The sequence below is a fragment of the Euleptes europaea genome, chromosome 14, assembly GCF_029931775.1.
Source record: "Euleptes europaea isolate rEulEur1 chromosome 14, rEulEur1.hap1, whole genome shotgun sequence".
In the NCBI taxonomy this organism is placed as follows: domain Eukaryota; kingdom Metazoa; phylum Chordata; class Lepidosauria; order Squamata; family Sphaerodactylidae; genus Euleptes; species Euleptes europaea.
In genome coordinates, this window is record NC_079325.1 from 29,356,700 (window position 1) to 29,382,630 (window position 25,931).

The following is a 25,931-nucleotide window of genomic DNA, read 5'->3' on the forward strand; positions in this document are numbered from 1 at the left end:
GTGATATCATCTCTGTAAAATGTAATACATGCACTGAGACAAACTTGCCTAAACCCCTGTCTTGTCTTACCATACCTTGGCTTCACCATCCAATTAGGAATCTCTGCTGTTCTTTGTTACCCTTAAGAAGACTCAAGTGGATATTTTCCTGATTTTGGAAGGTTCTTTTGGTTCGAAGTTCGAAAAACATTGCTATGTTCCCTTCACAGCCTCTGAGAAACTGCTGCTTGCCTGGAAGGAGATGGAGCAAGACGTGGAACTCCGTGGGCAAGTATGTCTCCACCTTTTGAATGTTCATTGCTTCATTGAGTATCTCCCTTGCTCTCTGAGTTATCAAGCCAGATCCCATGAATTGGCAAGGAGAGTAGGAATGATTTTTGATCAGCAGAGAGCTTGGCCTACAGTTCTGGACTTCAGGGGAAAGATGCAGATTATTGGTCTAGGCCGGGACTGATGAGTACCCTTATTTCCCTTCTGAGCTAAAATAATGTAATAATACTTGTTGTCTATAAAGCGCCTTAAAAATCTAGACACTGTATGAAAGTTAAAACATAAGACACGTGCTATGCACTGTCTAATAAAATAAAGAAATAATAGGAATTAAGACATAAGAAGAGGGGAGACGAGAATCAAGAGGTAAAGGCTCAACTAAAACAAAAATTTTTGTTAAGATTTAAGTGCTTAGCCCAGCTCCTGGTAGTCTCCGGTTCACGAAGGTGTTTAATATCAGGGAATAAATCACTCGCCCACATGCACTCTCTCACACAAGATGGCTGAGGCAGGTCTTGCCAGAAGAATCCACAGACCTCCACACTGAAAAACTGCGCTGGGCACAGTTGTAGCCATGGCAGCCAGCCCTCCGGGCTCTCCAAAGGAGAGGGGAGGACCACCAATGGGTAGAGCCACTCCTGGCCCTGATCAGGGTCCCAGTGCGGGAGGCAAAATTAGGGACAGTGAAAAAACACATCCCTTCGGCTTGCTGTTCCAGCCGGAAGTCTAAAACAAAAAGTTTTCAGATGTGGCTTAAACAGATAAACCTTTGGTTTAGAGAGCGAAAAAGCACCAGAAGTATGTAGACACTATGGGCACCTTGAAGAAATAATGAAGACTGATTGTATATCAGCAAAAGAAGATGACTACGATAAAGAAAAGAAAGCCATTGTAGAGAGAATCAGAGAGACAGAAACTATGCACAGAAAAGTGGAGGTAGGGAGTGGAACTCGAAATGGAAGTTTTAGATGAGAGTGAGAGAAAATCAAAGTAAATTGTTACAGGCATCAAGTCTAGAAGGAATAAGGGAATCAGCTAATGTTTAAAATGTATCAACATCAAAATTAGTGTAATTTTGAAATATGAAGGAGCTGAAATCAATAAAACTTAGATCTGACATTAATGAAAGAATAAAAAGGAGGAACAGAATCAAGCACTGTCTCAAGTTACACAGTGAGAGGTGTGGGGGCGGGAAGAAGAGGTAGAGAAAAAAAAGCAAAAACAAGACAGATTAAGGGACAAGTTTAAGATTCAGCTCTGCAGAGACATTCAAGATGAATCAATACTAAACCAAAGCTGCTGAGAGAAAGTTTCTCAACACATGATGGGACAGTTCCCAAGCTACTGTTGCTCCCATGTCTGTCTTTGTCTCTCAGGAGGAGGAAGTTGAGCAGCTGGTGAAGAAGACAATGGCTCTGCAGACAGAGATTGTGGACCTGCAGAGAATCCCACAGGGCCGCAAACAAGGGAACTCCTTGGATGATCTGTAAGGGATGCTGCTGTGGTTTTAATCATTTCTCAAGGGATTATTTCCCCTAGTATTCATCAGTTTGGCATGCCTTTCCCCAGATTGCTGTCATGGGCCTCCAAGGTTAAAAAGGACTGGTTGGTCATCTAATCCTTATAACATGACAAGCAGTAAGAGCCTGTTTTAACATTTAACATAATCAAGCGGTTAAAGCTTTTCATGGACTATTCCAGGGGTGCCTGACTTTTTTGAGCCTGTGGGCACATTTGGAATTCTGACATGGTATGGTAGGCACAGCAGCGAAATGGCTGTCGCAGGAGGTGGAGCCAGCCACACAATGATTGACACAGCTTAACTTTAGTAGTAATGTAGATCCTTGTGTTGTGGTGGCAGCTGCTGCCAAAGTAACATTTTTAAAAATCTGCATAGCCAATCAGAAGCCCTGCTGGGCAAAACCCCTACCTGGACCCACCCACTTCCTAAAAGCACTTGGTGAGCACCAGAAAAGGTGTCAGTGGGAGCCATTGTGCCCACAGGCACCATGTTGGGGACCCCTGAGCTATACCATTTCTTATTACAGGTGAGAAGGTGAGTTGATTGAATTCAGTATTCTGGTTTCTCTTCAGATTGTATAAATCTTTCTTCTGAAATCAACTTCAGAACCTATGACATGCCCCCCCTTTCAACCTGATGTGGTGTAGTGGTTAAGCGGTGGTTAGGAGCAGTGGACTCTAATCTGTAGAACCGGGTTTGATTCCCCACTCCTCCACATAAGTGGCAGTCTCTAATCTGGTGAATCGGATTGGTTTCCCCACTCCTACACATGAAGCCAGCTGGGTGACCTTGGGCTAGTCACAGTTCTCTTAGAGCTCTCTCAGCCCCACCTACCTCACAGGGTGTAAGCCGGTTTGATTTTCCTTAAGTGGTAGAGAAAGTGGGCATATAAAAGCCAACTCTTCTTCTACTACTACTTCTATTACTACTGTTCAGCTTTCCAACTTGATTCTGCTGGGTGTATAAACTGGGCCTAACACTCACCCTGTCACTACTATACAAACCCTGTATTGCTGTGAAAATTTGTATTCTAAATCAGACTTCTTCAGGGTCTGTGATTGGTCTTGTTTGTCTACAACTACTGCTCGCCATCTTGAATCGCTGAGATAGGGGGGCTTTAATTTTTTGATCAGTAAACAACCAACACATTTGTGTTTGTTGCACTAATTCAAATGCTGTAAGGGCCAGAACTTAGGGTTTTGCACAAACCTCTCCCTTGTCCCAGGCATCCTGAGACTGAGGAGGTCACTGTCAAGAAGAGAAGTGATGCAGCAAAGGGGATTGAGGCTCTGTTTGTGGAAGAAGCCCTGTCAGCAGAAACAGATAGGAACTGTGGCCAGAGAAGGCAAATGAGGGGAGGGGGGCAATCCACCAGGGCAATGCTACAATGCATAACTGCAGTTGAAAAGCTGTTTGTGGCCTTTTTTATTTTGTTGTTGTGTTTTGCCCTGTGAGGTGGATCACCACTATTTCGGTCTTACAGGAAGAGGAGTGAGGCAGAGAGGGCCATGCAGAGCCTTGAACCTTGTCGCCCAGCTTACAACATAGCCCCCTGCCTCTCATTTCCCCCCTTTCTTCCTGCTGAAGACACAGTGAAAGTAAGACTGTTTTAGGACAAGAGAGGAAGACGTCTGATAGGCCTTCCTCTGAAACACTTGTTTGGCGAAACAAACAAACCCATCACACTCAACTACTCAGAAATCTACCAGCTTGTCTCCAGAATTTGTCAGTTTCTCAAACTCTGTAAGACTATTTTAAAATACAGATTCTTCAGGATGGTGTCATGTTTCTTGTTGCTTTTGCAGGGAGGAGCAAGCCAAGGACCTGTATCGAAGACTGAGGGAAAAGCCAAGAGGTAAAAGGCTTCACAGCATTTCAGTACTGCTGCCTTCTTCCAAAGGAGCCCAAGTGGGAGAAGAGGGAAGGGCTGCGAGACTGGATGTCAGCAGCTCTTTCTCCCACCTCTGTTCCCCTGCTTGTCCTCTTGAGCCTGGTGTAACTTTACAGTGCTGTGCAGCTACTGGTTTACAAACCTTGTTACTTCTCCCCAAGCTCACAAAGTCCATCCTTCCCTTTTCCTAATTCCTTAAACAGTCTCCTTTCCTACAAAGTACAGAAGACAGAAGTAACATAGAATTGCCACTGTGGTAAGATTAGACTACTGCAATGCACTCTGCATGGGGCTGCTCTTGAAGACTGTCTGGCAGCTACAGTTGGTCCAGAATGCTGACTGTAGGGACCATATCACTCTAGTCTTGTTCCATCTACATTGGCTCCCAATTTGCGTCCACGGTCAATTCAAGGTGTTGGCTGTGACCTTTAAAGCCCTGTATGGCTTGAGGCCAGGATGCCTTAAGGACTGCCTTTTCTCCTTTGAACCTACCCATCCACTCTTTGTGACCTTTGTGATTGTGTGTTAAATTTTGGGACTTCTTCTCCAGGGAGACTCTTCTGTCTCCCTTTATCATTGCCTTCTGGCAGCAGGTGTGTGGTGTGTTAGGTGTTTATATGTTTTTATTGCATTGTTTAAATATTGTATATACACACACACTATTTTAAATATTGTTGTAATGTTTTACTGTTGAGAAATGCTTTGATGTTCACTGCCTTGGGGACCCTATTTGGGTAGAAAGGCAGCACAGAAATGTTTTAAACAAATAAATGTAAATTTGTGAACACACGTTGAAAAGGGAGATGGTTTTGCCTTGATGCCTCTTTGGTGTCCCACTGAAGTCCCTCTCATTTCTGTCTAGCACTCGGCCAGCAAAATAATTCATTCCTAGTTTTTCTGACCACACAGTGCCCTCTCCTTAAACCCCTGCACCCACACATCATGGGCAATTATGCTATCCTTGGGCTATAACAATAATCGGTAACTGGACCAGCTTGTCCACACAGTTGCAAATAATTGCTAATAGTTAAACAATAGCACAGTATCCAATGATGTGTGGATGTGCTCACCCTCTTCCTGTCTGCTGTTGGATCCAGCACAAGCTCCGCTAACCTCTGCTTGAGATCTCCTGCTTCCCCAAAGGATTCCTTCCTCCCCCTTACATCCGGATCTGGCTCCCTGAACAGGTGTGTGATGCCACCATCACTTCCTTCAATGCCTTCTCTAGTCCCATCAGTAAAGCCTCCAGCGCAACTCCTTCCTAAAACTGTGGGAGGAATTAACATTCTTCACTTCTTTCTTTCCCCCTCGGTTCTCTCTCCCTTTCCCCCTTTCCTTTGTTGTTTCTTCTGTGTTGAATTTCAGATTGTAAATTCCCCTGGGGCAGAGATCTTCTTGATTATTACTCTATTAAAGCACCATGAATGTTGATGGTGCTGTATAAATAATACAAATACTCATTTATTAATAATAAAATCTCCACCTTTAACATTCAGTAACTGCTTTGGTGGTGTGTGAATAAAGGATGGGGAGGGGGTGCCAGTGTGTAAAGGCTGATTTGCATGAACATTTCAGTTTAGTGATGTGTGGATTATTCATGCTGTAGCTTCACTGCAAACCACTGTGGCACTGGAAAACCTAGCAGTGCCAGACTTTAAGTCAGAGAACAGAGTAAAGTGCTCTAACAACTACATTTCCATGCAGTCAACTCTCCCTCTCTTGTAAGCCTAATATCACTATAGCCCTAAAATGACCATAACAATTGGTTCTGATTTTCATTGAGCAATATTTGAGAATATGCCCCCAAATATAAAATGGATTATTAATATCTTCATTCATAGTGATGACAGAAATAGAAGATGGTGTTTATTTCATTACATTACAGTGTGTGTTGCCCAAGCTCTGTCCCCCCAATATGAGATTTTTTTGCTTGTGCTTTTTTAAATGACCTCTCCCTGTCCTGCTTTTTGATATCTCACTTCTCTCTAGATCAAAGGACTAGTGGAGACTGCCAGGACGTGGTACGGCTGCTGTTGCAGGCAATCCAGACCTTTGAAAAGAAAGTTTGCCTTCTTTATGCGCAGCTCAGGTAGGATCCCAAACCACATGTTGTAAGGGGGAAGGTCTAGACATTTGGAAGAATGTCCTAACAGTTTGAGCTGTTCCTCAGAGGAACAGGCTTCTTCAGGAGGTGGTAAGTCTCCTTCCCTGGAGGTTTTTAAGCAGAGGTTATATGGCCAACTGTCAGCAATGTTGATTCTATGACCTTAAGCAGATGATGAGAGGGAGGGCATCTTGGGCATCTTCTGGGCATGGAGTAGGGGTCACTGGGGGTGTGGGGGGGGCAGGTAGTTGTGAATTTCCTGCATTGTGCAGGGGATTGGACTAGATAACACAGGTGGTCCCTTCCAACTCTGATTCTAGGTTATGCTGGTTACTTGGAATAAAGCTGGAACAGGCAGAATGCCACACAATGCACAGACTGTTGCAGGCTAGCAGTGGCATCATGCTATACCAATGATGCCAGTGAGCGGTGTAATCTCTCATCTCGCCCATTGCTGGCCTCAGGAGTCAGCTGCTGCCTGGTGACTAGACTGTCATTTTTCAGCAATACAGTCGTGTGCAAACAAAAGGCACTGAAATTGTTTCCTAAAGTGGACGAGGTGATGCGTCTGATGAATGAAGATGAGAAAAAGGTTATCGGGCTCCAGGAGAAACGGCAGAAAGAGCTGTGGAACTTGCTGAAAATTGCCTGTGTGAGTGCAGTGGGGAAAAAACATTTTTCCTCCCATTGAGAGAAGACCAGGTGGCACATCTGGATCGGCTTTCCCTTCCCTTAATCAAGCAACTTGCAGATATTTTCTGCCTTTACACAAACACACTCCCCTCCTCCTGTGCTGAGGTACTTCTGCATGCTTCCCATAGAATCCCAGTGCATTGTAGCAGCTGATTATGTTCTAGGCCATGGTTGTTTATCTGAGACACTGGTTAAAACTTACTTTAATGAGGAATGTGCCATAGGTGGAATTTGAGGGATTTTCCCTGCTATTTCTGCTTCTCTCATTTAGAGAGAACTCAGTGTGAAAACTGCAGCCTTAATCTGACTTTTAAAATCTGGTTGCTAACACACCCTCTCCCCTCCCCAAGACCTGGAAGGATGGTGGCAGCAACACTTCCCACTGAATTAAAAAAAACTCTTATTTCTCCACTTTGCTGTGCGCAGAAAAGTTAATTGGTCTCTCCCTTCCCTGCAGAGTAAGGTGCGTGGTCCTGTCAGTGGCAGCCCAGACAGCATGAACACATCACGCCTTAGTAACCCTGGTCAGCTGTCCTTGCAGGGCTCAGCCCCCAATGGCAATTTACAAGAACCTGTGCTTAAAAGGTAATGTTAGAGGTGATTGTTCAGATTTCTGTACTTTGGTTCTCTGTAATGATGTTGCTGTAAATTACTCTTGCCTGAAGGTTTGTAGTTGAGTGCTTGAATTACTTCAGCAGCAGTCTCACAATACACTTGGTTGTTTGGAAGTTTACTATATGTAGAAAATAAATTATACAATAAGACTACAAACTAAATCTGTTTGGAGTCTCATGGAACCTTGAAGACTAACAAGTTTTTTTTAACACTAGAGGTGCCATAGGACTCCCATTTTAGCAGACTTAAATAACTACCTCTCTGTCTTTAGGACAGCTAAACTTTGGAAACTTTTAACTCCATCTTCATAAAGCTATACACTTAACAAGAGGGGGGACAAGGAAGGGGGAGTATATAGAGTTATCTAGTGCCTCATTGTTAACCAGAAAAATAGCTCTTGCTCATAAAAGGGAGGGGAGTAATGTGTCAACAGTAGCACAGGGCTTACTTAGTCTAGTTAATGCCACAGGGTGCAGGATTACATGACTCCATGGGCTTCTCTGGAAATCACACAACACACAAAAAGCCTTTCCTAAAGCACTTGAAAATGCTAGCAGAGGAAGAAAGTATTTCATTAGTATAAACTTCTAACATAGCAGTTACAGTCTTTTAATATCATCGAGGGCTATTTCTCCCTCTTCTGTGTTCAAATTCTGCAGTTACACTAAAAGGACTCAATCATAACTTTACCATATCAGAATCTACTTTTAACTCTCCACAGTTTCAAAAGCAGATTGCCTGGAGGGGCAAGACTTGCATCTAGTAGCACAAAGACCAGCAAGATTTCCAGTTAATGAATTTGCTTTCTGCAACAGGGCCAGAAGTTCCCCTTCAAGTGCCTGTTTATGAAAGCTGTCGACTTTGTCTAATAGAAACAAGCTAAAGAACTCATGGGGTTGTCAGACATTCTCTGTGAAGAACAGCTCGCCCCCTCCAGCAATCTGCTTTTGAAACTGTGGAGAGCTAAAAGTAGATTCTGATATGGTAAATTCAGAGGGCTCTTGGGGGAGCTGAAGCAGCTCTTCAGATCTCAGCAAAAACTGTGCATCAGTCAGTGTGGAATTTCTCTGTAACAAATACTTCTCCCTGTACTTGCATGGCACTCTTTTACACAGATCTTCTGTAACTTGTCTCTTAGTGAGGTGCTGTTGATGGAATCTCAAAGCCTCTGCAGCCAGCTAGAGAACGTGATGCTTGACACAATGAAGGATCAAGACCACAGCTTTATGGTAACACCGCTAGTTTCGGGGGTTGTTGTTTTTTTACTATATAAGTGCTGAGGTAAAGGAAAGAGGCCCCAAAGAGTAAGAAGTTCCCATGTGGCTAAGTCCATCTTTAAAAAGGTAAAGGCCCCCTGTGCAAGCACCGGGTCATTCCTGACCCATGGGTGACGTCACATCCTGGTGTATACTAGGCAGACTTTGTTTACGGGGTGGTTTGCCAGTGCCTTCCTGAGTCATCTTCCCTTTACCCCCAGCAAGCAGGGTACTCATTTTACTGACCTCGGAGGGATGGAAGGCTGTCAACCTTGAGCCGGCTACCTGAAACCGACTTCCGTCGGGATCGAACTCAGGTTGTGAGCAGAGCTTGGACTGCAGTACTGCAGCTTACCACTCTGCACCACAGGGCTCTTCATCTTTAAAATAAAGTCCATGATTAGTTCTCTTTAAAAATGTATTGGATACTTAGTAACTAAGGAGGGGGGAGGAAAGAGACAGTTAACCTTCAATAGATCTCCTTCCTCTATCATACAGCCAAACCTTTAACTGTATTCCTCGAGATCTTCTGACAAACAAACTCTTGGCAGAGGGAGTAGCATATTTAGAATATGGGAAAGGAGATGGGTAGGTTTTGGGTGAGATGCATCTAATTTGGTATTTGATTTGTTTTTAGGCTTTGGACTGGAGTTGGTTGAAACTTCAAGCGGAAGAACGAGATAACCCAGAACAAACTCAGATGTGAAAAACATTCAACTGAGCAGTGTTTTTAATGCCCAATGTGATCTTTGTACTGAGGGACCTGCCGCCTGCAAGGCCATTCTGACAGTAGGAAATCTATTACGCGTGGTTACGTAGAGAGACTTATCCTACCTGAAAATCTTTTAAATATCTGTACATAAAACTGATTTTCTGTACTGCTTTGAGTGAAGTGTCTACCTGGGTTCTTCTAGTACTTTTAAGTTGCCCTCGTGCATACAGACCATCTTCAGTTCAGGAGGGGGCTTTTGACTCACTGCAGGTAGACCTGGAGGGGTCCAGTACAGTAAGCAGCTTTTCAGAGCCGGTCAGCACATATAAACTCAGTGAAGGAGCAAATCCATGAGAGATTTGAAGCAGTGTGTGTGACGGGCCCAAGGTCACCCAGCAAGTTTCCATGCCAGAGTGGGGATTTGAACCTGGGTTTCCCAGATCCCACCCCAGACCCGTTTTTTCTGCGTTTTTTGTCATGGTCCTTAACATCAGTGTTTTGTTGCTAAAGAGGCAGCAGTAAGCACATACACAGGATAGGTTCCAAATGTGGTTCGATTTATTCCGCTTTGATGCAAAACCAAAGTTTTCACTACAGTACAGAGACCAGTCATGAGGTGTAGGACATGCAGGATGTGATGTGGTAACAAAGGAGGATGGGGGGTGATGTCTTTCACCGGATGCTATGCTGTCCTCTGAGGAACACATTTTAAAGTAACTGTGGAACTGAACTGAAATGTAGCACAACCATTACAACTTCCATGCATGCCTTCAAGTATTCCCTTCATGGTGGTTTGCACTCTCCAGACTTCAATGTTTGGGGTTACAACAATTCTTTGGAAGAATATCAAGTTCACACTTTTTGAAGTTTCACAGAAGAGTTTAAGGCCAGAACATGTGGGGTTTGTTTTCTCCTTCATCTTCCAAATAAAGATCTAATACTTCATCAAAACTTGCATTAAGCTTCCAGCTCAAATCCCAGCCCAATTTTATGACCACCAGAACTGAAGTTCTTGCCATCAATGAGAGCTGAGAGAGTCAACTTCACACCTGGCAGAAACACAGTAAGTGTTAGAAAATATCCAGTAAGGAAAGTATAACAAGGAAAAGTCAAGTGTTAAGACCCCCAATAAGACAGTTATGAAGCAGAGTGGTCCAGGTTTCAGTTACAAAATCAGTCTTGGGACAGGCTGCCCACTAGCTGATCAATTTCTTTAGATGAGTGCTCTCTTGCTTGCTGTAGCTTTCACCCACACCCATTTTTCTCTGAGAACAACCGCCAATTAAAAGTAGCATTCTGTACATTTGCTTGTTTTTTATAATTCTACCAACAGAGGAATGAACAAGAAGCTCATCAAGGTCCCACAGTCTCACCCACATTAACCTATGGCCATCCTCCTCTGTCACTCCCCTGACTTCTGATATTTCATCATGTACTGCCCCCATACATTCAAGCCTATCACTGTACCCAGAAGAACGAGAAACTTGCTTAACTGATATAAAGCCATGATTCTGTAAATATTATCAAAAATGTCTTGGTTACACAGAATGTATTGTCTCCCCTGAATTTGTTTGTTGTAATAGCTTTGGGCATACGTAAACTCATCTCTTATATCCATACATTCTGATTTACAGGTGAGATATAAATACTAAGAAACTAAAGTATTTAATACATTCAGCAATCAACATACCAGGTCGTAGGGTTTGAGTGTAGCCAAGTCCAATGAGGCTGGCATTATTAACTTTGGCCTTTAAAGAAAAATCAGAAACAGGAATGAGATACAGGTTTTTACTTCCTTTTCAAGAAATGCAGACATAAGCACTTTCCCCAGAAGACAGTTGGCAGACCCCTAGAGCTTCATCGACAGGCATGGAAGACTGAGAACACTGGTAATAGCTATGCAATTGCCAACCTGGAAATGTTCCTTAAACTCAGTAAGGCCAAATTCTTACTGACATGGCCGACTTGGGTCTGGGCGGTACCACTTCAGAGGCAAGAGGGACTAACTTGACATGTCACTATCTAGCTTTCTACATGGAAGAGCATTCAATCATGATAGCCCACTCCTGTGGTCTGAAGTGGTACAGCCCACAGGTTCACCTCAGTAAGAACTAATTTGCAACTGTCAAAATATTCAGGCCTGGGCTAGAGACGGAACAGAATGAGGGAGCAATGAGAAGGAAGACTGCTAGGGTGACAAAATGGACTGTATCACTTCAGACTGCAGTGTTGGCATGACATGTTTCAAAGTGCCCGTATGACAATGATCGCTTACAAAGTGGAAGACTACCACAGCATGTGAAGGGCTAGGCCTCCTAGCAAAGGGCTACATTCCTCTCCATTGCAGATTATTTTTATTTGCAGGGAGTTACTACATGGAGGAGCATTAAACGGGCCTCAGAACCAACAGCCTGAAATAGTACGTTCTACCTCAATTCTGCTACATGTGAAGACCAAGCCTATGCTTCATGACCCTAATGAACAGTTCTTTCTTCTCTTCCAGCATCATCTTGCCAGACAGCTCATAGTTAGTATGTTGCAAGGCAAGGGGAATGCATTTCTAAAAGATGCTGGTATGTGCTGAAGTTTGCACTTGCTGCCTTCCAACCCTTCAACACTACATTGTTTTATAGAGGTAACAGAGCGCTTTCATAGTCATGAGGATCTCTCTACAAGACAGCCATGAAGAAAGGGAAAATGGGGAGGGACTGTCTCAGTGCCACACAACTAGCAAGTAACATTCATAGTATACTCCACAATATATATGCTAAAATTCTTACCGAGGCAGAAGCTTTATCATCCAGTTGGTACTTGGTAGCAATACCGAACCGAGTGTTATTACTGCCAGCAGTCCAAGCAAGACTTACAGATGTTTCAACCTTGTCACTGACCTTCTGATAGATTGAACCCCCAAACTCAGTTCCATCATTCCTGTTTGTAAGAGATGCGAAGAGTCAGTTCAATACTGACTGCCCCCACTTCCACCAGCCATATTCTCTCTCCCAACATCCCCCATACCGTGTGTGTGTGTGTGTGTGTAAATTGCCGTCAAGTTGCAACCAGCTTATGGTGGCCCCGTGGGGTTTTCAAGGCACGAGAGTAACAGAGGTTGCCTTCCTCTGCACACCAACCCTGAGATTCCTTAGTGGTCTCCTGTCCAAATATTAACCAGGGCCAACTCCACTTCGCTTCTGAGATCTGAGGAGATCAGGCTAGCCTGGGCCATTCAGGTCAGGCCCCCACACCCTACCATAGTACCTTAGCTCTTTTTACAGAGATTTTTCCTTCTATCCTCAGGCTCACAGTGGCTAACAGCAGCTTTAAATATAGAAAATATATTCCTTTCTTGCTCAGACATTCCTCCACTCCATTATAAATTCCATATCCAACCCCCCCCCCCAGATTTCACTTTACTTCTGATGATGCAAGCAATACATCTTCACAAAAACACAGTGTGATTTGAGATCGTCACAGAAACAGAGCTTCAAGAGATGGGGGAATCTATATATCAGGGTTGGGGAACCTTTTTTCTGACAAGGGCCATTTGGATATTTATAACATCATTTGTGGGCCATACAAAATTATCAACTTAAAAATTAGCCTGCTGTATTTGGTCAAACATTTAGCCAAGAGGCATGACTGGAGATGGCTCCGAGCGTCTGCCACACAGAACAACTCGCTTTTGAGCTCTGCTGACCCCAGCTGGGACCAAAAGATTTAGGCAGGGGTGCATCCTTCTGAGCTAGAGATCTGCCAGGACTCATGAAGGGCCAGACCAAATGATTTTGCGGGCCTTATACGGCCCCCGGGCCTGACGTTCCCCACCCCTGCTATATATGAATATCTAATCAGAGGTGTGGGAAGGGGGAAGCTCAGTTCCTTCCGCCTGAAATCAACACCTGCCAAAGGACATGTTTCTGTTATTAGTCGCAGCCTGGATCTCTGAGCTCAAAGCAATACTCACACATTCGTGTGCAGCTGGAAGTCTGCTGCCTTGTATCCCAATGCAAAGTTATTCTGTGACAATTTAGACTTGGCTGTGTCAAAAGCCATCTGGTAGCCGGCAAGCCATCCTTCGTAGCCCAACACAGCCCAGCCATAGATAGTAGGCCCAGAAAGGTCAATGTCGACATTGCACCCTATGTTTAGATACTCTCGTTTGTAGGCTGTCTTCAACTTCCCACTCTTCTTCCTGCAGAGGGAACAAATTGAATACCTTGTGTAATACATATTTGACAGACAACATTTCTAAACTTAAACACAGAAAGCTTAGAATTTGGCAGCGAAGTATATCTGTGCGCTACCTGATCTCATGAAGAAGTACTTGAACATTGCGATACAGTTATTTTCAAATAAACAGGGAAAAATCTCCTCCCAATGTTCTCTAATAGCTGTAGCAGCTGGCTGCATGTGATGCATTCCCCATCTGTCAGGGAACAGACATAGCTAAAGCATGTCGCCTTACAAAGGACGTATACTTACCCTGTGTTTGGTACAAACATAGTTTCAAGGTTCAGCTTCAGTCCCTCAGCCAACTGAAAGAGAAGAGATATTATACTCTAACATCCAAAGGGGTAGGTTACATTTTTCTCTCACTCGAACTACCACTCAGCTTTTTTTGCTCTCTATATGTAAATGACACCATAACTTACATGTGCCAAGAAGAATATATGATGAAGATTCTAGAGATTCAAAGGGCTGGACCCCACAGATCTGTTCCACTAACAGAAGTACCTTGCTACAGTACAAGGGGCTCTTCTGCGGGCAGAAAGCACTGCCATTAGCACAGTGAATCTGTGGCATTCAAAGAGTTTCGAAGTTTTCAGCCTTTAAAAACGAGGCACAGTTCCATTATCTCCCATATTCAATTTTATCATGATGGAATGCATTTTTTTTAACTGCACTCGGCTGTTGTACATCCCCTTTACTGACCTGATGTACTATTATTTTCCTTTTTCTCCTCTTCAATTTTTTTATTACACCTAGTTGCCTAGTTTATTCTAGTTGCCTATTACCAGCAGCCACATTTTGGTGCCTCCCCTGTTCCCCTCAATCTTAAGATTTTTATCGGTCATATTAAGGAAGCACACAGTGGCCTTCTGATTTCCTCCAGTTCTCTCAGATGCCGTCTCTTCTTACCTTATCCTCCATGACCACTTCCGTCCCCAAGGTGTTGTCCGTGTTCCATTTCTGGGTGAATGTAAGTCCATAATCCTTGAATTTATATTTGGTCTCTAGGTTGCCTGAGGCCTTGCCTGTGTCTGTGTTGGAAGAGCCAGCTGTGGTAAATTCCTGTAAATATACCCCAAATGCGGATATTCAAATTTTTAAAAACGTGATTCTGACAAATCACACAAGCTTAACTGCGCCTAAGCAACATGGGTTACAGCAACCAAACACACCTTATGACATTTATTTACATAACCCATTCGGCTCTTCTGCCCCAACCAGCAAAAAGGTTTGGTCCTGACAACCACCCCCTTGCATTAATGGACCTGCCTTAACTCCTTTCACTTGGTGAAAGGAGCAGCTGATATGTCCCAAAGCTCCACAGACAAATCAGAGCATCTATAAAACTCTGAAGGGTCTGCAAAGAGACAAGCTGAACATCCTGTTTTGCAAGACAGATAAGCACCACTGACCGACAAAATTTCTTACTGAACACCTTGCCTACTATGTGTCTGTGTTAGTCACTTAGGATAAAAGTAGACGTGCCATTTTTCAGCAAATCAGGTCTGGATTTCCCAGACCCCGGCTCTTTCTCTGCAGTCCCACAGAAGCCACGGGAATTTTTTTTAAAGCACTGCAAGAGACTGTGGGGGTTACCGCACTTTGTATTCCCAGCGATGTATTAAGAGTTTGAAAATGTCATAAAAAACATTGCTTTAAAAGGGTTTTTGGATACCATGGCTTATAAATGGTTGGAAGACGTCTTCACAGCTAAAGGGGCCAAACAAAGTGCGAACAGTATTTTTTATAACGCTTTCAAACTCTTAATACATCGCTGGGAATACTAGTGCGGTAACCCCCTGTGTCAGATGGGGCAATGGCATAGGGGAGAGGAGGGACTTCTGCCTTTCCCCCTCCCCCCATGCCATTTTCCCCAAGTAGAAATGGCTCCTCTTGCACCATGGTCTCGATCCAACACATGAACACATGAAGCTGCCTTCTACTGAATCAGACCCTCGGTCCATCAAAGTCAGTATTGTCTACTCAGACCGGCAGCGGCTCTCCAGGGTCTCAGGCGGAGGTCTTTCACATCACCTACTTGCCTAATCCATTTAACTGGAGGTGCTGGGGATTGAATCTGGGACCTTCCGCATGCCAAGCAGATGCTCTCCAAAACAGGGCCTCTGCAGTACTTTCAAACTTTGTAACTATCAGGAAAGGGAGTCTGCTCCGGTGAACCCAGATCTGACTAATTTAAAAATGCCATATCTAGTTTGGTCCTGGGGGGGGGGGGGGTAAGGGAGACAACATCAGCTTTCTGCGGCTGCTAGGAAGCAGTTGTTCTCTTTCAAGGGCACCCAGGCTATTTATAAGCTGATCACTGTCAGTAACTCTCTAACCTACAGCTATACTGTGAGGTCCAGGTCTGTCTCAAGTTATTCTTCTACAGTACTTAGTTTGTAGGTGTCAGCTGTAATGTTGCCCAACAGGTCCTTCTTAAAACAAGTTCCTGACAACAGTTTACTGTCCAAAAACAAGAAACCAATCCAGGAGGAACAGAAAAAAAAAGTAAAGGAAATTCTAAATCAGATAATTGAATTGGTTTCAAAATGCAGCTTTCCCCTCAACTTACAGGAGTGGGAATATCTGTGATTTGTCATTTTTGTAATGTTTAAAACGTGGGAATTTCAAACAAAGGCCAGTTATTTAAAAAATAATTTCCATCTCATCTTCAGGCAGCTGAAAAGATACCAGTGGAGGAGAATCACTACTTGAATCTCCGCTTTAACTATGCACAGAAGAAAAAGAACCCCGCTGTCATGTGATCAAAAGGAAGGCTTCCCCGGCAGCTGGAACAAGGTCTCCTCCCTCAGGGTGAGCAAAGAGTGCCTCTAACATGTGTTGCTATTCATCTTACAACTGCCATGAGCAATGTGATGAGAGGATCATCACTAATGCAGCTTTGCTAGTTTGAACTTAATTTGGAAAAATGTCTATCCCCCGCTTTCCACAGGTAGGACAAGGCAACTAATAACGTGCTTGAAAGGAAGCAAACAATCCTATCAAAATGCATCAAGACCCAACAGCATCAACCAGGCCAAGCCCAGCACAAAAGCTTCCCAAAGCAGCATTAAACAGCAGTCAAAATAATCAAGAGGAAGTCTTCTAGAAAAGCAGTGCTTTGCAAGCCCTTCTGAAGGCGAAAGAGAAAGGGCCTTACATGTGGTTTTGGAAAGAGATCCCACCAGGTGGGGTGACAAAGAAAACGTTCCAGTTTCCAGGGGAAGCCAGATGAGTGAGGCAAAACACAAGGGACACTTGTTGATGAACTTGGGGCAGGTCTAAGAAAATTCTGCTTCTGACATTTCAGTTCACCACACAGATGATACTCAGTAAAACACACGTCACAATTCAAAGCTTTGGCAACATCTGACAGAGATCAAAAGGGGAAGGCAAATAGCAGGATCTGAAGCTTCTGCCTTGGCACACACAATAAGCTAACTAGAAAAAGAGCTCAGCAGTGCCGGGAGCACAAAATAAATCAGTCCCAACTTCTGCAGTGAAACTACACAGATCGAAAAAAGTGCATCTGATATGACGATTCAGCCCAACTCAGAAGGCAGAGAAAGATTCCCTTAAATGCTACACCTCGCACTAAAAAACATCCACAAGGCTCTCTGTACTTTGGACATTTGTTATTTATATTCCACCCACACATTTTTCAAGCTTCTCAGCTAAAAGCTAAATGAGTTAAAAAACAACAACCCAAAATTGGATTCTGACCCATGGATTCTGCTCTGTGTAGTCAAGATGCACATGAAAGGCCCTGCCAGAAGGTGCATACAAGCTGCTGCAACTACCATGGCTTACTTTAGTCCCAAACCTTGTTTTTAATACTGAGATTGCTTTGGAACAAGTAATGGTATGTTTCTGAACACATGCACAGGAGTTTTCCTTTGCTGCTATGTGTGATTTTGGGGGGGCAATACCTGGCAAACCCTGAGCAACTCAAACAACTATTGCCAGAAATTAAATAAATAATGCAGTCACAAAAGCCAAGTTCTATATTTGGAATAATACTACAAATGGTGTGAGTCTGGCTAGAGATGTAACCTTCTGATCTGACTACACTCCTGTCTCCAGTTCTTTGGTAGCCACTTCCAGGACCAATGCTGCAGCAGGAGTTATGCTCAACTGCAGTGCTTCATGCCTGGTCACCAGTTCTGCTGCTGGAACAGGCATGGCAGATGGCCATATGAACACTAAGTATATGAACACTAAGGAAAAACATACAAAAGGCACAAAAGCAAACACACTATATTCTTACCAGCTGAATAAACATCGAGAATCAGTATTGCATGGAAAAGGGAGAAAATGTGTTAGTAATTAACATATTTAATCCATCAATAAAGACTGATTCATTCAAATGTCCATTTGCAGTCCACTTCCATTTGCAAAGCCAGATCCTTTCCATTGTCATTAGAGCTCCGCATTCTTTTACACAACTATGTCTCTCTACTCTACCATCTTGAACACGGCAGTCAAGAGGACCACCCACTGACAGTTAAAAGACTACTTCATGTTTTATTAACAGCTAGTATATAGGAATGCCCTGACCTGGATGGCCCAGGCTAGCCTGATCTCATCAGATCTCAGAAGCTAAGCAGGGTCAGCCCTGGTTAGTATTTGGATGGGAGACCACCAAGGAATACCAGGGTTGCTGTGCAGAGGAAGGCACTGACAAACCACCTCTGTTAGTCTCTTGCCATGAAAACCCCAAAAGGGGTCGCCATAAGTCAGCTGCGACTTGAAGGCACTTTACAAACACATAGGAATGCTAAACTATACAAGGGCTGAGTCTTAACACACAGTTAACATTATATGGAGGCATGGAATGGGAGCTACCTCTTTATTAATCACATTTCTGAAGGAAGTAGAAATTATGGAAGGCAGTGATGCCCATGGGTCACTTCAGTGATATCAAGTTAGGACTTATAAGGCACCAGCTTTCTCTTCTCACAGCAGCAAAGTCTTTGTTACTTACCACTCCACTGGAAGACTTGGTCTTCAAATCTAATTTGACCATTCCAAACCCTGAAATTGCCAAGACATGGGTTTCTTATTCATCATGTTGAAATTACCCCCACTTCCAGCAATATGAGGCTTCCAATAGTGCATGCAGCTCCACAGTGGCAGGGGGCAGCAATTCTGCCTGGTTCCTACTCCTCACTGCAGCAATCAGAGGATTCAACTGAGTGCCCACAGCTACTTTTAACTCATTTCCCCCGGTCTCCCCGACTGGCACAACATACACCCTAGCACATAGCATTGCTGTAATTACTCTTTGAATAACACTAAAACATTTATACTTCATAAATATATCAAACAATCCAATTGTGCATGTCACTAACTGAGTGCATTTTATTGTTCTTAAACATAATTGCATTAATTTTAATTTTTCCAAAAATTTCAATTATTGCCTGCAGCGTCAGCATTTCCAGAAATGTTGCATCCCCAGTCAACATACCTGGAAAGCCCTCAAGGATAAATATCAGTGTAAAGATGCTACTGTACTACTTCCGCAATCCAGATAACCTGTAACCTTTATGGTCAGCCAATGTAGTGCTAAAACAGACCAGAATAAATGAAAGGATTATACTACATACCATATCCTTTGTTGAATACATCCCTGGCAGCTTTCCCCAGGTCACAGTAAGGTGGTGGGATAGCCATGGGATCTGAAAAAGACAGTACAGATTTAAAAGTAACTATTCATTCATAAAAATAAATGCTGATAATCTAAGAATGGAATGACAATCAGCTTACAGCCACGTTACATGTAATGCATAATGAAGAATCAAAAACCTGTATTTGGAGATCCTCCTTCCAGGAAGAGCAGTGGTAGGGGGGGAAACAACTTATCCCAAAACACACAGGGGGGAAAGCTACAATTCATTAGTGGAATGAAACTCCAGCAATATTTGTTCCAAGGTACAATATGTTATACCAAAAAATGACACACATTTAAAGCCTGTGCACAGATCCAAGAACAACAGTCTGCCTCCTTTGTGACAAGAACTACTGCCTCCATCAACTGTAAAAGTTTTGGGTCCCAGTTCTCTTGGGTTGGAGTTTCCAGACGGCTGGCAGCTGAATGTGCAAAGAAATCAGGAATGTAAGAACAGCCTGCGGGATCAGATCATGGTCCATCTAATTCAGTACATTGCTTCATTAAGTGGCCAACCAGATGCCTGCAAACTGCGCTTGGAGGCCATGGGTGCCGCCTGTTTTCTCCAGTTCTGGTAATCACAGATTTACTGCTTCTGATCGGTGAGGCTCCATTTGGGAGGAGCTATGGCTCAGCAGTAGAGTATTTGCTTGGCTTGCAGAAGGTCCCAGGTTCAATTCCTGGTATCTCCAGTTAAAAAGCTCAAGTAGTAGGTGATGTGAAAGACCTCTGCCCTTGACCTTGGCCAGCCACTGCCAGTCTGAGCAGATAATATTGACTATGATGGACCAATGGTCTGATTCAGTATAAGGCAGCTTCATCTGTTCCTATTTAGTCATCATGGCTACTTCAGTAACAGCACTGTGTTGCCTTATTACTCTGAAAAGTAGCTTTGTTGCAATATTCTAACTTTAAGACCCTAGATTAAAGTAATTAAAAGTAACACACTAAATTGATCGTTCTTTTTCCAGTGTCAAAATGCTTATGTCTCTGGCACTAAAGGTAAAAAGGTAAAGTGCAAGCACTGGGTCATTCCTGACCCATGGGGTGATGTCACATCCCAACGTTTCCAAGGCAGACTTTGTTTGTGGGGTGGTTTGCCAGTGCCTTCCCCAGTCATCTTCCCTTTATCCCCAGCAAGCTGGGTACTCATTTGACCGACCTCAGGAGGCTGGAAGGCTGAGTCAACCTTGAGCCAGCTACCTGAAACCAACTTCCGTCGGGATCGAACTCAGGTCGTGAGAAGAGCTTTTGACTGCAGTACTGCAGCTTAACACTCTGTGCCACGGGAGAGATATAAATATGGCTGTACAGTAGCTTTACCACTATTATGAAGCTTCTCTTCTCCCATGTACCCTTTGGGAGGCTAGCGGGTATTCTTCTGACCTTTGTTTGACAAACAGTCTAGTATTGCTTTATACTGATTCTAACATCACTTCTCAAAGAACAGCACTAGCCAAGCACAGAACTGATTTGCACATCTCTGCCATGAAGGACATTAGCAAACCAGTTGTGTATGGCTAGGTAGTTTACCCCTTTGTCAGTGCATGTATTATTTTAACAATTCTAACAATTTACCTGTACCATCTCAACTTCTATGAGAATACATATAGATACCTCGGGCTCTAGAAGAAGTAGTAGTAGAACCAGAACAGCCGAACATGGTTGCGGATTTCTTATTTGACAATTTAGCTCCTAAATCATTTACTTCTCAAACGTGAACCTACAGAAGGAGTCTCCTCTAGCTCTTATATACACCTGTCAAATAGGGGGAAATGCATGCAAAGTTAGAGATGAAGTACCATGCAACCTGTGCTAGAGATTATACCACAAAAGTCTATTCAATATACGACCTTAGGCTCATATCAATTTTAACTTTTAAATGTGCATTTCATATTCTCAAAATTGTACTATCTAATCCCAGATTTGATTTCTTAAACTCATGATTAGAAATAGATTCCATGGAAATACTATATACATCTGGTGCTATGTTGTTTTTTAGAAGCAATCACATTCAGTGCTGTTTACTTATGTCCTACTTAAATTATTTCTGAATAGTTCCACATACATAGGAATAGTTCCTTAGGTTCAAAATATAACTCATGCTTGCTGGCAACACCCAAATTCAAATTATTTTCTCTCAAAGCTACAAGCTCAACACTATCATTCTGGGAAGAGATAAATGGGCATTTTTGGAATTTACTACTCTTTGCTTATAATGTTCTTAAAGGAAAAGGCAGTCCCCTGTACAAGCTCTGGGCTATTACTGACCCATGGGGTGACATCACATCATGACGTTTACTAGACAGACTATGTTTACAGGGTGGTTTGCCATTGCTTTCCCCCAGTCTATAACCCCAGAAAGCCAGGTACTCATTTTACTGACTTTGGAAGGATGGAAGGCTGAGTCAATCTTGAGCTATCTACTTGAAACTGACTTCCATTGGGATTGAACTCAGGTGGAAGTCTTTGAAAAGCACTCAGCCTATCCCCCCCACTAAATTTGGCACATGGATTACTCACAGAAATGTATACCCTGTTCTGTCTTGAAGGCAGAGAGTTGGAACCAGGAAATATAGCAAGTTAAAACCATTCTCCTACTGACATTGTTCCCAAATGAGAGGCACAGAGAACAGGCCACTTTGATCATGATACTTCTCCAACACATACATGGAGAAAAATTCATATCCGCTATATACAGTGTGCAGTAATCTATATCTGTTTTGCCATTTGTACACATACTGAGATCTACACATGATGCAAAAAGACAAATGTACCAGTACTACTTCCTATATCCATATAAAGAAATGTGTGCAAAATAGTCCTTACCCAAGTATTATCATCACACACTACTCCATTTGGATACACTAGGAAGTATGGCACCTATTCAGTGTTCCAGAACAGTCTCCAGCTTATGGTATAAGACACAAGAGAAGGAGAATCATATCCCGGCTTAAGAAAGTTCATTTTCTGTACTGGGAACAGCAGAAGGATTCTACTGATTTCCAATGTCAACTACGGAATGCATAGAAAAATACAAATCTAATCGACAGTATGCAAGCAACTTTTGTAACTATTGGCCTCAATAATGCATTCTGAATACAACAATTTACCTAAACTGGCCTTGAATTTCACCATTTTCCCAGATCCATTTTAAGCCTCACCATTATCTACAAGTTCTTTTAACAATTCTGTAGAGATTCAAGAGCATTTCACAACACGTGGCACTAGCTAAAACTTTTTGCGTTAGAGGTGACCATGTCATTTACCTGTCCTTCTGACTAATGTGCTTTGTTCATATACCACTTTTTCAGATCTGCAACTACCGTATTTTGATGTGGTTTGCAATGCCAAAAAAGGACAACCAAATTTGAAAGCAGGATAGGAGCAATCCCTAAATTGACACAATTTACACTTCCTAGCACAGACTAAGACACTGGGTCTAATCACACTACCTAACTCTCTCTTCCAATAAGAAAGTTTCTCTATTGTTCTAACATATTCCACAAAGAATCCCACCCTTTAGGTACAGTTTTATACCTTGCACCGATGAACAGAGCCTGAATGAATGGTACACTGTCAAAATAATCCTTTTTTCCCTGCCAGTTTATGCCACGAAAAATCCGTTGGTCTTTAAGGTGCTACAAGACTCTGCTGTTTATAAATAGCAGTAGTGCCACTTAAGAAAAAAACTGTTACTCAGTTGCCATGATACCAAACTGCCCTGGGGGTTTGCACATCCTTTTCTTGTGTGGACTGTGACAGCTCTGCTGACTTCACAACTCTTCTGTGACTCCCCAGGTCTCTCACGCAGACTGTCTGAGTAACAAGCTGAACATAAAAACTGTATGTCCTTCAGGAACAAGACCCTTAATGCCAAGCAAGTAACACTTTAATACTAAAGACAGGTTACAGCTATTTAATGATAAAATAGCACTCTGTACATGTTCAATTCACTCCTGACTTACTTCTCAGATTTCAAAAACAGGGTTTTATCTTGCAGTGCTTTTTCAGGGCTGGCCCTTGAGGCAGTTTAAACAAATTGTGCCACCAATATAGGGGAACGGCTAAAGAATCAAATTAGGGGGGATCCAAACTAAAACTGCAGCTTTTTGTCATAAATTATCTTTGGCAAATTTGGTATAAGGTAGAGTTTATTTAGCCCTTCTAGATTCCAAAGCATTTTGCAATAGCTTAATCAGGGGATATTCTGTAGAGATTTCTCAACTCCCACCTTGAAATTCAAGATGGGAATTGTTCAAGGTGGGAGTTGAGAAATCTCTACAAAAGATCCCCTGATGTAGCTACATGCGAAACGTGTAGGAATCTAAAAGGGCTAAATAAACTACCTTGCACCTTGTTCTTGTCCTTCCTGCCCACTGTGTGTGTAAAGTGCCTTCAAGTTGCAGCCGACTTATGGCGACCCCTTTTTGGGGTTTTCATGGCAAGAGACTAACAGAGGTGGTTTGCCAGTGCCTTCCTCTGCACAGCGACCCTGGTATTTCTTGGTGGTCTCCCATCCAAATACTAACCAGGGCTGACCCTGCTTAGCTTCTGAGATCTGACAAGATCAGGCTAGCCTGGGCCATCCAGGTCAGGGCTCCTGCCCACTGGTGTGGCGTTATTTTCTTTTGTTTGGCAAATTTGACTACCCCAAAGTAATCAAAGTTCCCCAAAGTGGGCTAGCTATACACTCTCCGTCCAACCCACCTCTCAGGATTGTTGGGAGAACAAAATGTGGAACAACCCTCCTGCATATTACTGCAAGTTCCTTGGGGAAAGAATCAAACACAAACGGTATTAATAATCTCCCACCAGTCCTCCAACATACTCATACCCTTCAGAAGCAACTAACCGCTAATTCACAGATACAGCGCTGCTTATCGATCAAAGCACAAACAGCAGCAACTTGCACATGTGAAGAAGCACTGTCAGTTCAAGATAAATACAGAGGTTTTGTCGAAGACTTTCATGGTCAGAGTTCATCGGTTCTTGTCGGTTATCCGGGCTGTGGGACTGTGGTCTTGGTATTTTCTTTCCTGACGTTTCGCCAGCAGCTGTGGCAGGCATCTTCAGAGGAGTCACACTGAAGGACAGTGTCTCTCAGTGCCAAGTGTATAGGAAGAGTAATATATAGTCAGAAAGGGGTTGGGTTTGAGCTGAATCATTGTCCTGCAATGATTGTCCTGATTTTGATACTTTTTGCAGGACAATGATTCAGCTCAAATCCAACCCCTTTCTGACTATGTATTACTCTTCCTACACACTTGATACTGAGAGACCCTGTCCTTCAGTGTGACTCCTCTGAAGATGCCTGCCACAGCTGCTGGCGAAACGTCAGGGAAGAAAATACCAAGACCACGGTCCCACAGCCCGGATAACCTACAAGAACCACAGAGGTTTTCTCCACAGAAGTGGAGAAAAAAAAGGTCTTGCCCCACATATTCGTAAATTGCCAAGCCCTAAGAAACCCAGACCAAACACCCAGATCCCCCACATGTGACTACTGCAGAACCGTCCACAACAGACCATTAAAAATACCAAGACCACGGTCACACAGCCCGGATAACCCACAAGAACCAATGAACTCTGACCGTGAAAGGCTTGGCCAATATTTTAGACCATTAAAAACTTCACCTTACAGTCCACTTAGGGTCTCTTGAGCTGGTCACCAGTTTGTTTTGTGGCCGGTGAAACATGCAAACCCTTGTATCCCCCCCCCACCAATGCCCCCCACCACACCCAGCCCCTCCATCACCCACACAACGCCCTCCTCCTAGAAACCTCTGTGACCCCAGACCTTGGCAACAACCCTCAGGGCAAGCAAAGGGGGGGGCAGACGAAGAGCCTGGGGAAGCCCCCCCCTCTGCGAAAGACCCTCAAGTTAAGGGAGACGAGCCTAGCGAAGGGCAGCTCGAGACCCCGCTCAGCCGCCGCCGCCGCCCCCTTCTCGGCGTGTGGACCGCTTCGCGGGGTTGTTGTGAAAGCAGGGCAGCCTCCACGCCGCCTGACCAGAGTAAGGCGGGGCAGGGACGCGAGAGGCCAATGAAGCGCGCTTTAAGCCAGCGGCGGGGAAAGGACTTCCCTGCCCTGCCCCCCCCCCCCGGGACCTTCCCAGCCCCTCTTAGGCCGCCGGCGGCGGAAGGGGACCCACGAAGCGCCGCTCCTCACTGCAAAGGGCCGGGCCGGTTCCCGCACCTCAAGGCCACCGACGACGAGGCCTCCTCCGCCCCTTCTTGTCAAGCTGAAGGTCTCGCCTCCGTTTCCACGCAAGCGTAACGCTCCAGGCCTCGCTCCGGCCCCGCCCCTTCCCGCATGGAGCGCATGCGCGCGCCGTTCAACAAACACCCCCCCTCCTCCTCCTCCTCCTCTCGCCGCCGCGCAGGCGCGCTGACGCTCTCCTCCTCCTCCCATCGCTGTTGTGTGTTATTAGTAGAAAAGAGCAGGAGTCCAGTAGCGCCTTAAAGACTGACAAAAATATTTTCTGGCAGGGTGTGAGCATTCGCAAGAGATGGATGGACTCAATAAAGGAAGACACAGCCTTCAATTTGCAAGATCTGAGCAAGGCTGTCAAGGATAGGACATTTTGGAGGACTTTCATTCACAGGGTCGCCATGAGTCGGAAGCGACTTGACGGCACTTAACACACACACATGAGCTTTCGTGAGCCACAGCTCGCTTCTTCGGATAGTAGAAAAGAGCAGGAGTCCAGTAGCACCTTAAAGACTGACAAAAAATATTTTCTGGCGGGGTATGAGCTTTCGTGAGCCACAGCTCGCTTCTTCAGATACAGCTAGAATGTGACTCCATCGGTCTTTAAGTAGAGGAGAGTGAATTCAGACAATCGTTAGTATGGAAATGTTAACAGTATGTCAATGTGAATAGCAGGCGTGATGGGATGAGGTGTGGTATGCAGAAGAGTCTGTGATGTCCAGGGGAGAGATGGGTGTGGAGAAATCAGCATTGGTCA

General features: G+C 44.0%; 2 protein-coding genes across 3 annotated transcripts in view; one reads left to right on the plus strand and one right to left on the minus strand.

The window, feature by feature from the left end:
- IKBKB (inhibitor of nuclear factor kappa B kinase subunit beta) overlaps positions 1-9,068 on the plus strand; it is a 36,198-nt gene extending 27,130 nt beyond the window's left edge. The window contains exons 14-21 of the mRNA XM_056859977.1: positions 210-271; positions 1,647-1,756; positions 3,598-3,647; positions 5,673-5,772; positions 6,292-6,439; positions 6,938-7,065; positions 8,234-8,324; positions 8,989-9,068. Of these exons, the coding sequence (XP_056715955.1) occupies positions 210-271; positions 1,647-1,756; positions 3,598-3,647; positions 5,673-5,772; positions 6,292-6,439; positions 6,938-7,065; positions 8,234-8,324; positions 8,989-9,057 (758 nt within the window). The 3' untranslated portion in view covers positions 9,058-9,068. The remainder of the gene's footprint in view (positions 1-209; positions 272-1,646; positions 1,757-3,597; positions 3,648-5,672; positions 5,773-6,291; positions 6,440-6,937; positions 7,066-8,233; positions 8,325-8,988) is intronic.
- A 531-nt stretch (positions 9,069-9,599) lies between these two features.
- On the minus strand, positions 9,600-25,272 carry VDAC3 (voltage dependent anion channel 3). 2 transcript variants are annotated; one of them, XM_056859981.1, is made up of 9 exons: positions 25,160-25,272; positions 18,900-18,971; positions 18,278-18,327; positions 14,203-14,355; positions 13,546-13,598; positions 13,028-13,255; positions 11,844-11,994; positions 10,754-10,811; positions 9,600-10,112 (listed from the first exon to the last, which is right to left on the minus strand). In XM_056859981.1, exons 2-9 carry the CDS (start codon positions 18,964-18,966, stop codon positions 10,021-10,023), a joined length of 852 nt encoding a protein of 283 aa, XP_056715959.1. In that variant the 5' UTR covers positions 18,967-18,971; positions 25,160-25,272; the 3' UTR covers positions 9,600-10,020. The 2 variants fall into 2 exon arrangements, with proteins under 2 accessions (XP_056715959.1, XP_056715960.1); XM_056859982.1 differs by having other exon boundaries at positions 25,133-25,245.
- Positions 25,273-25,931: the final 659 nt, after the last annotated feature.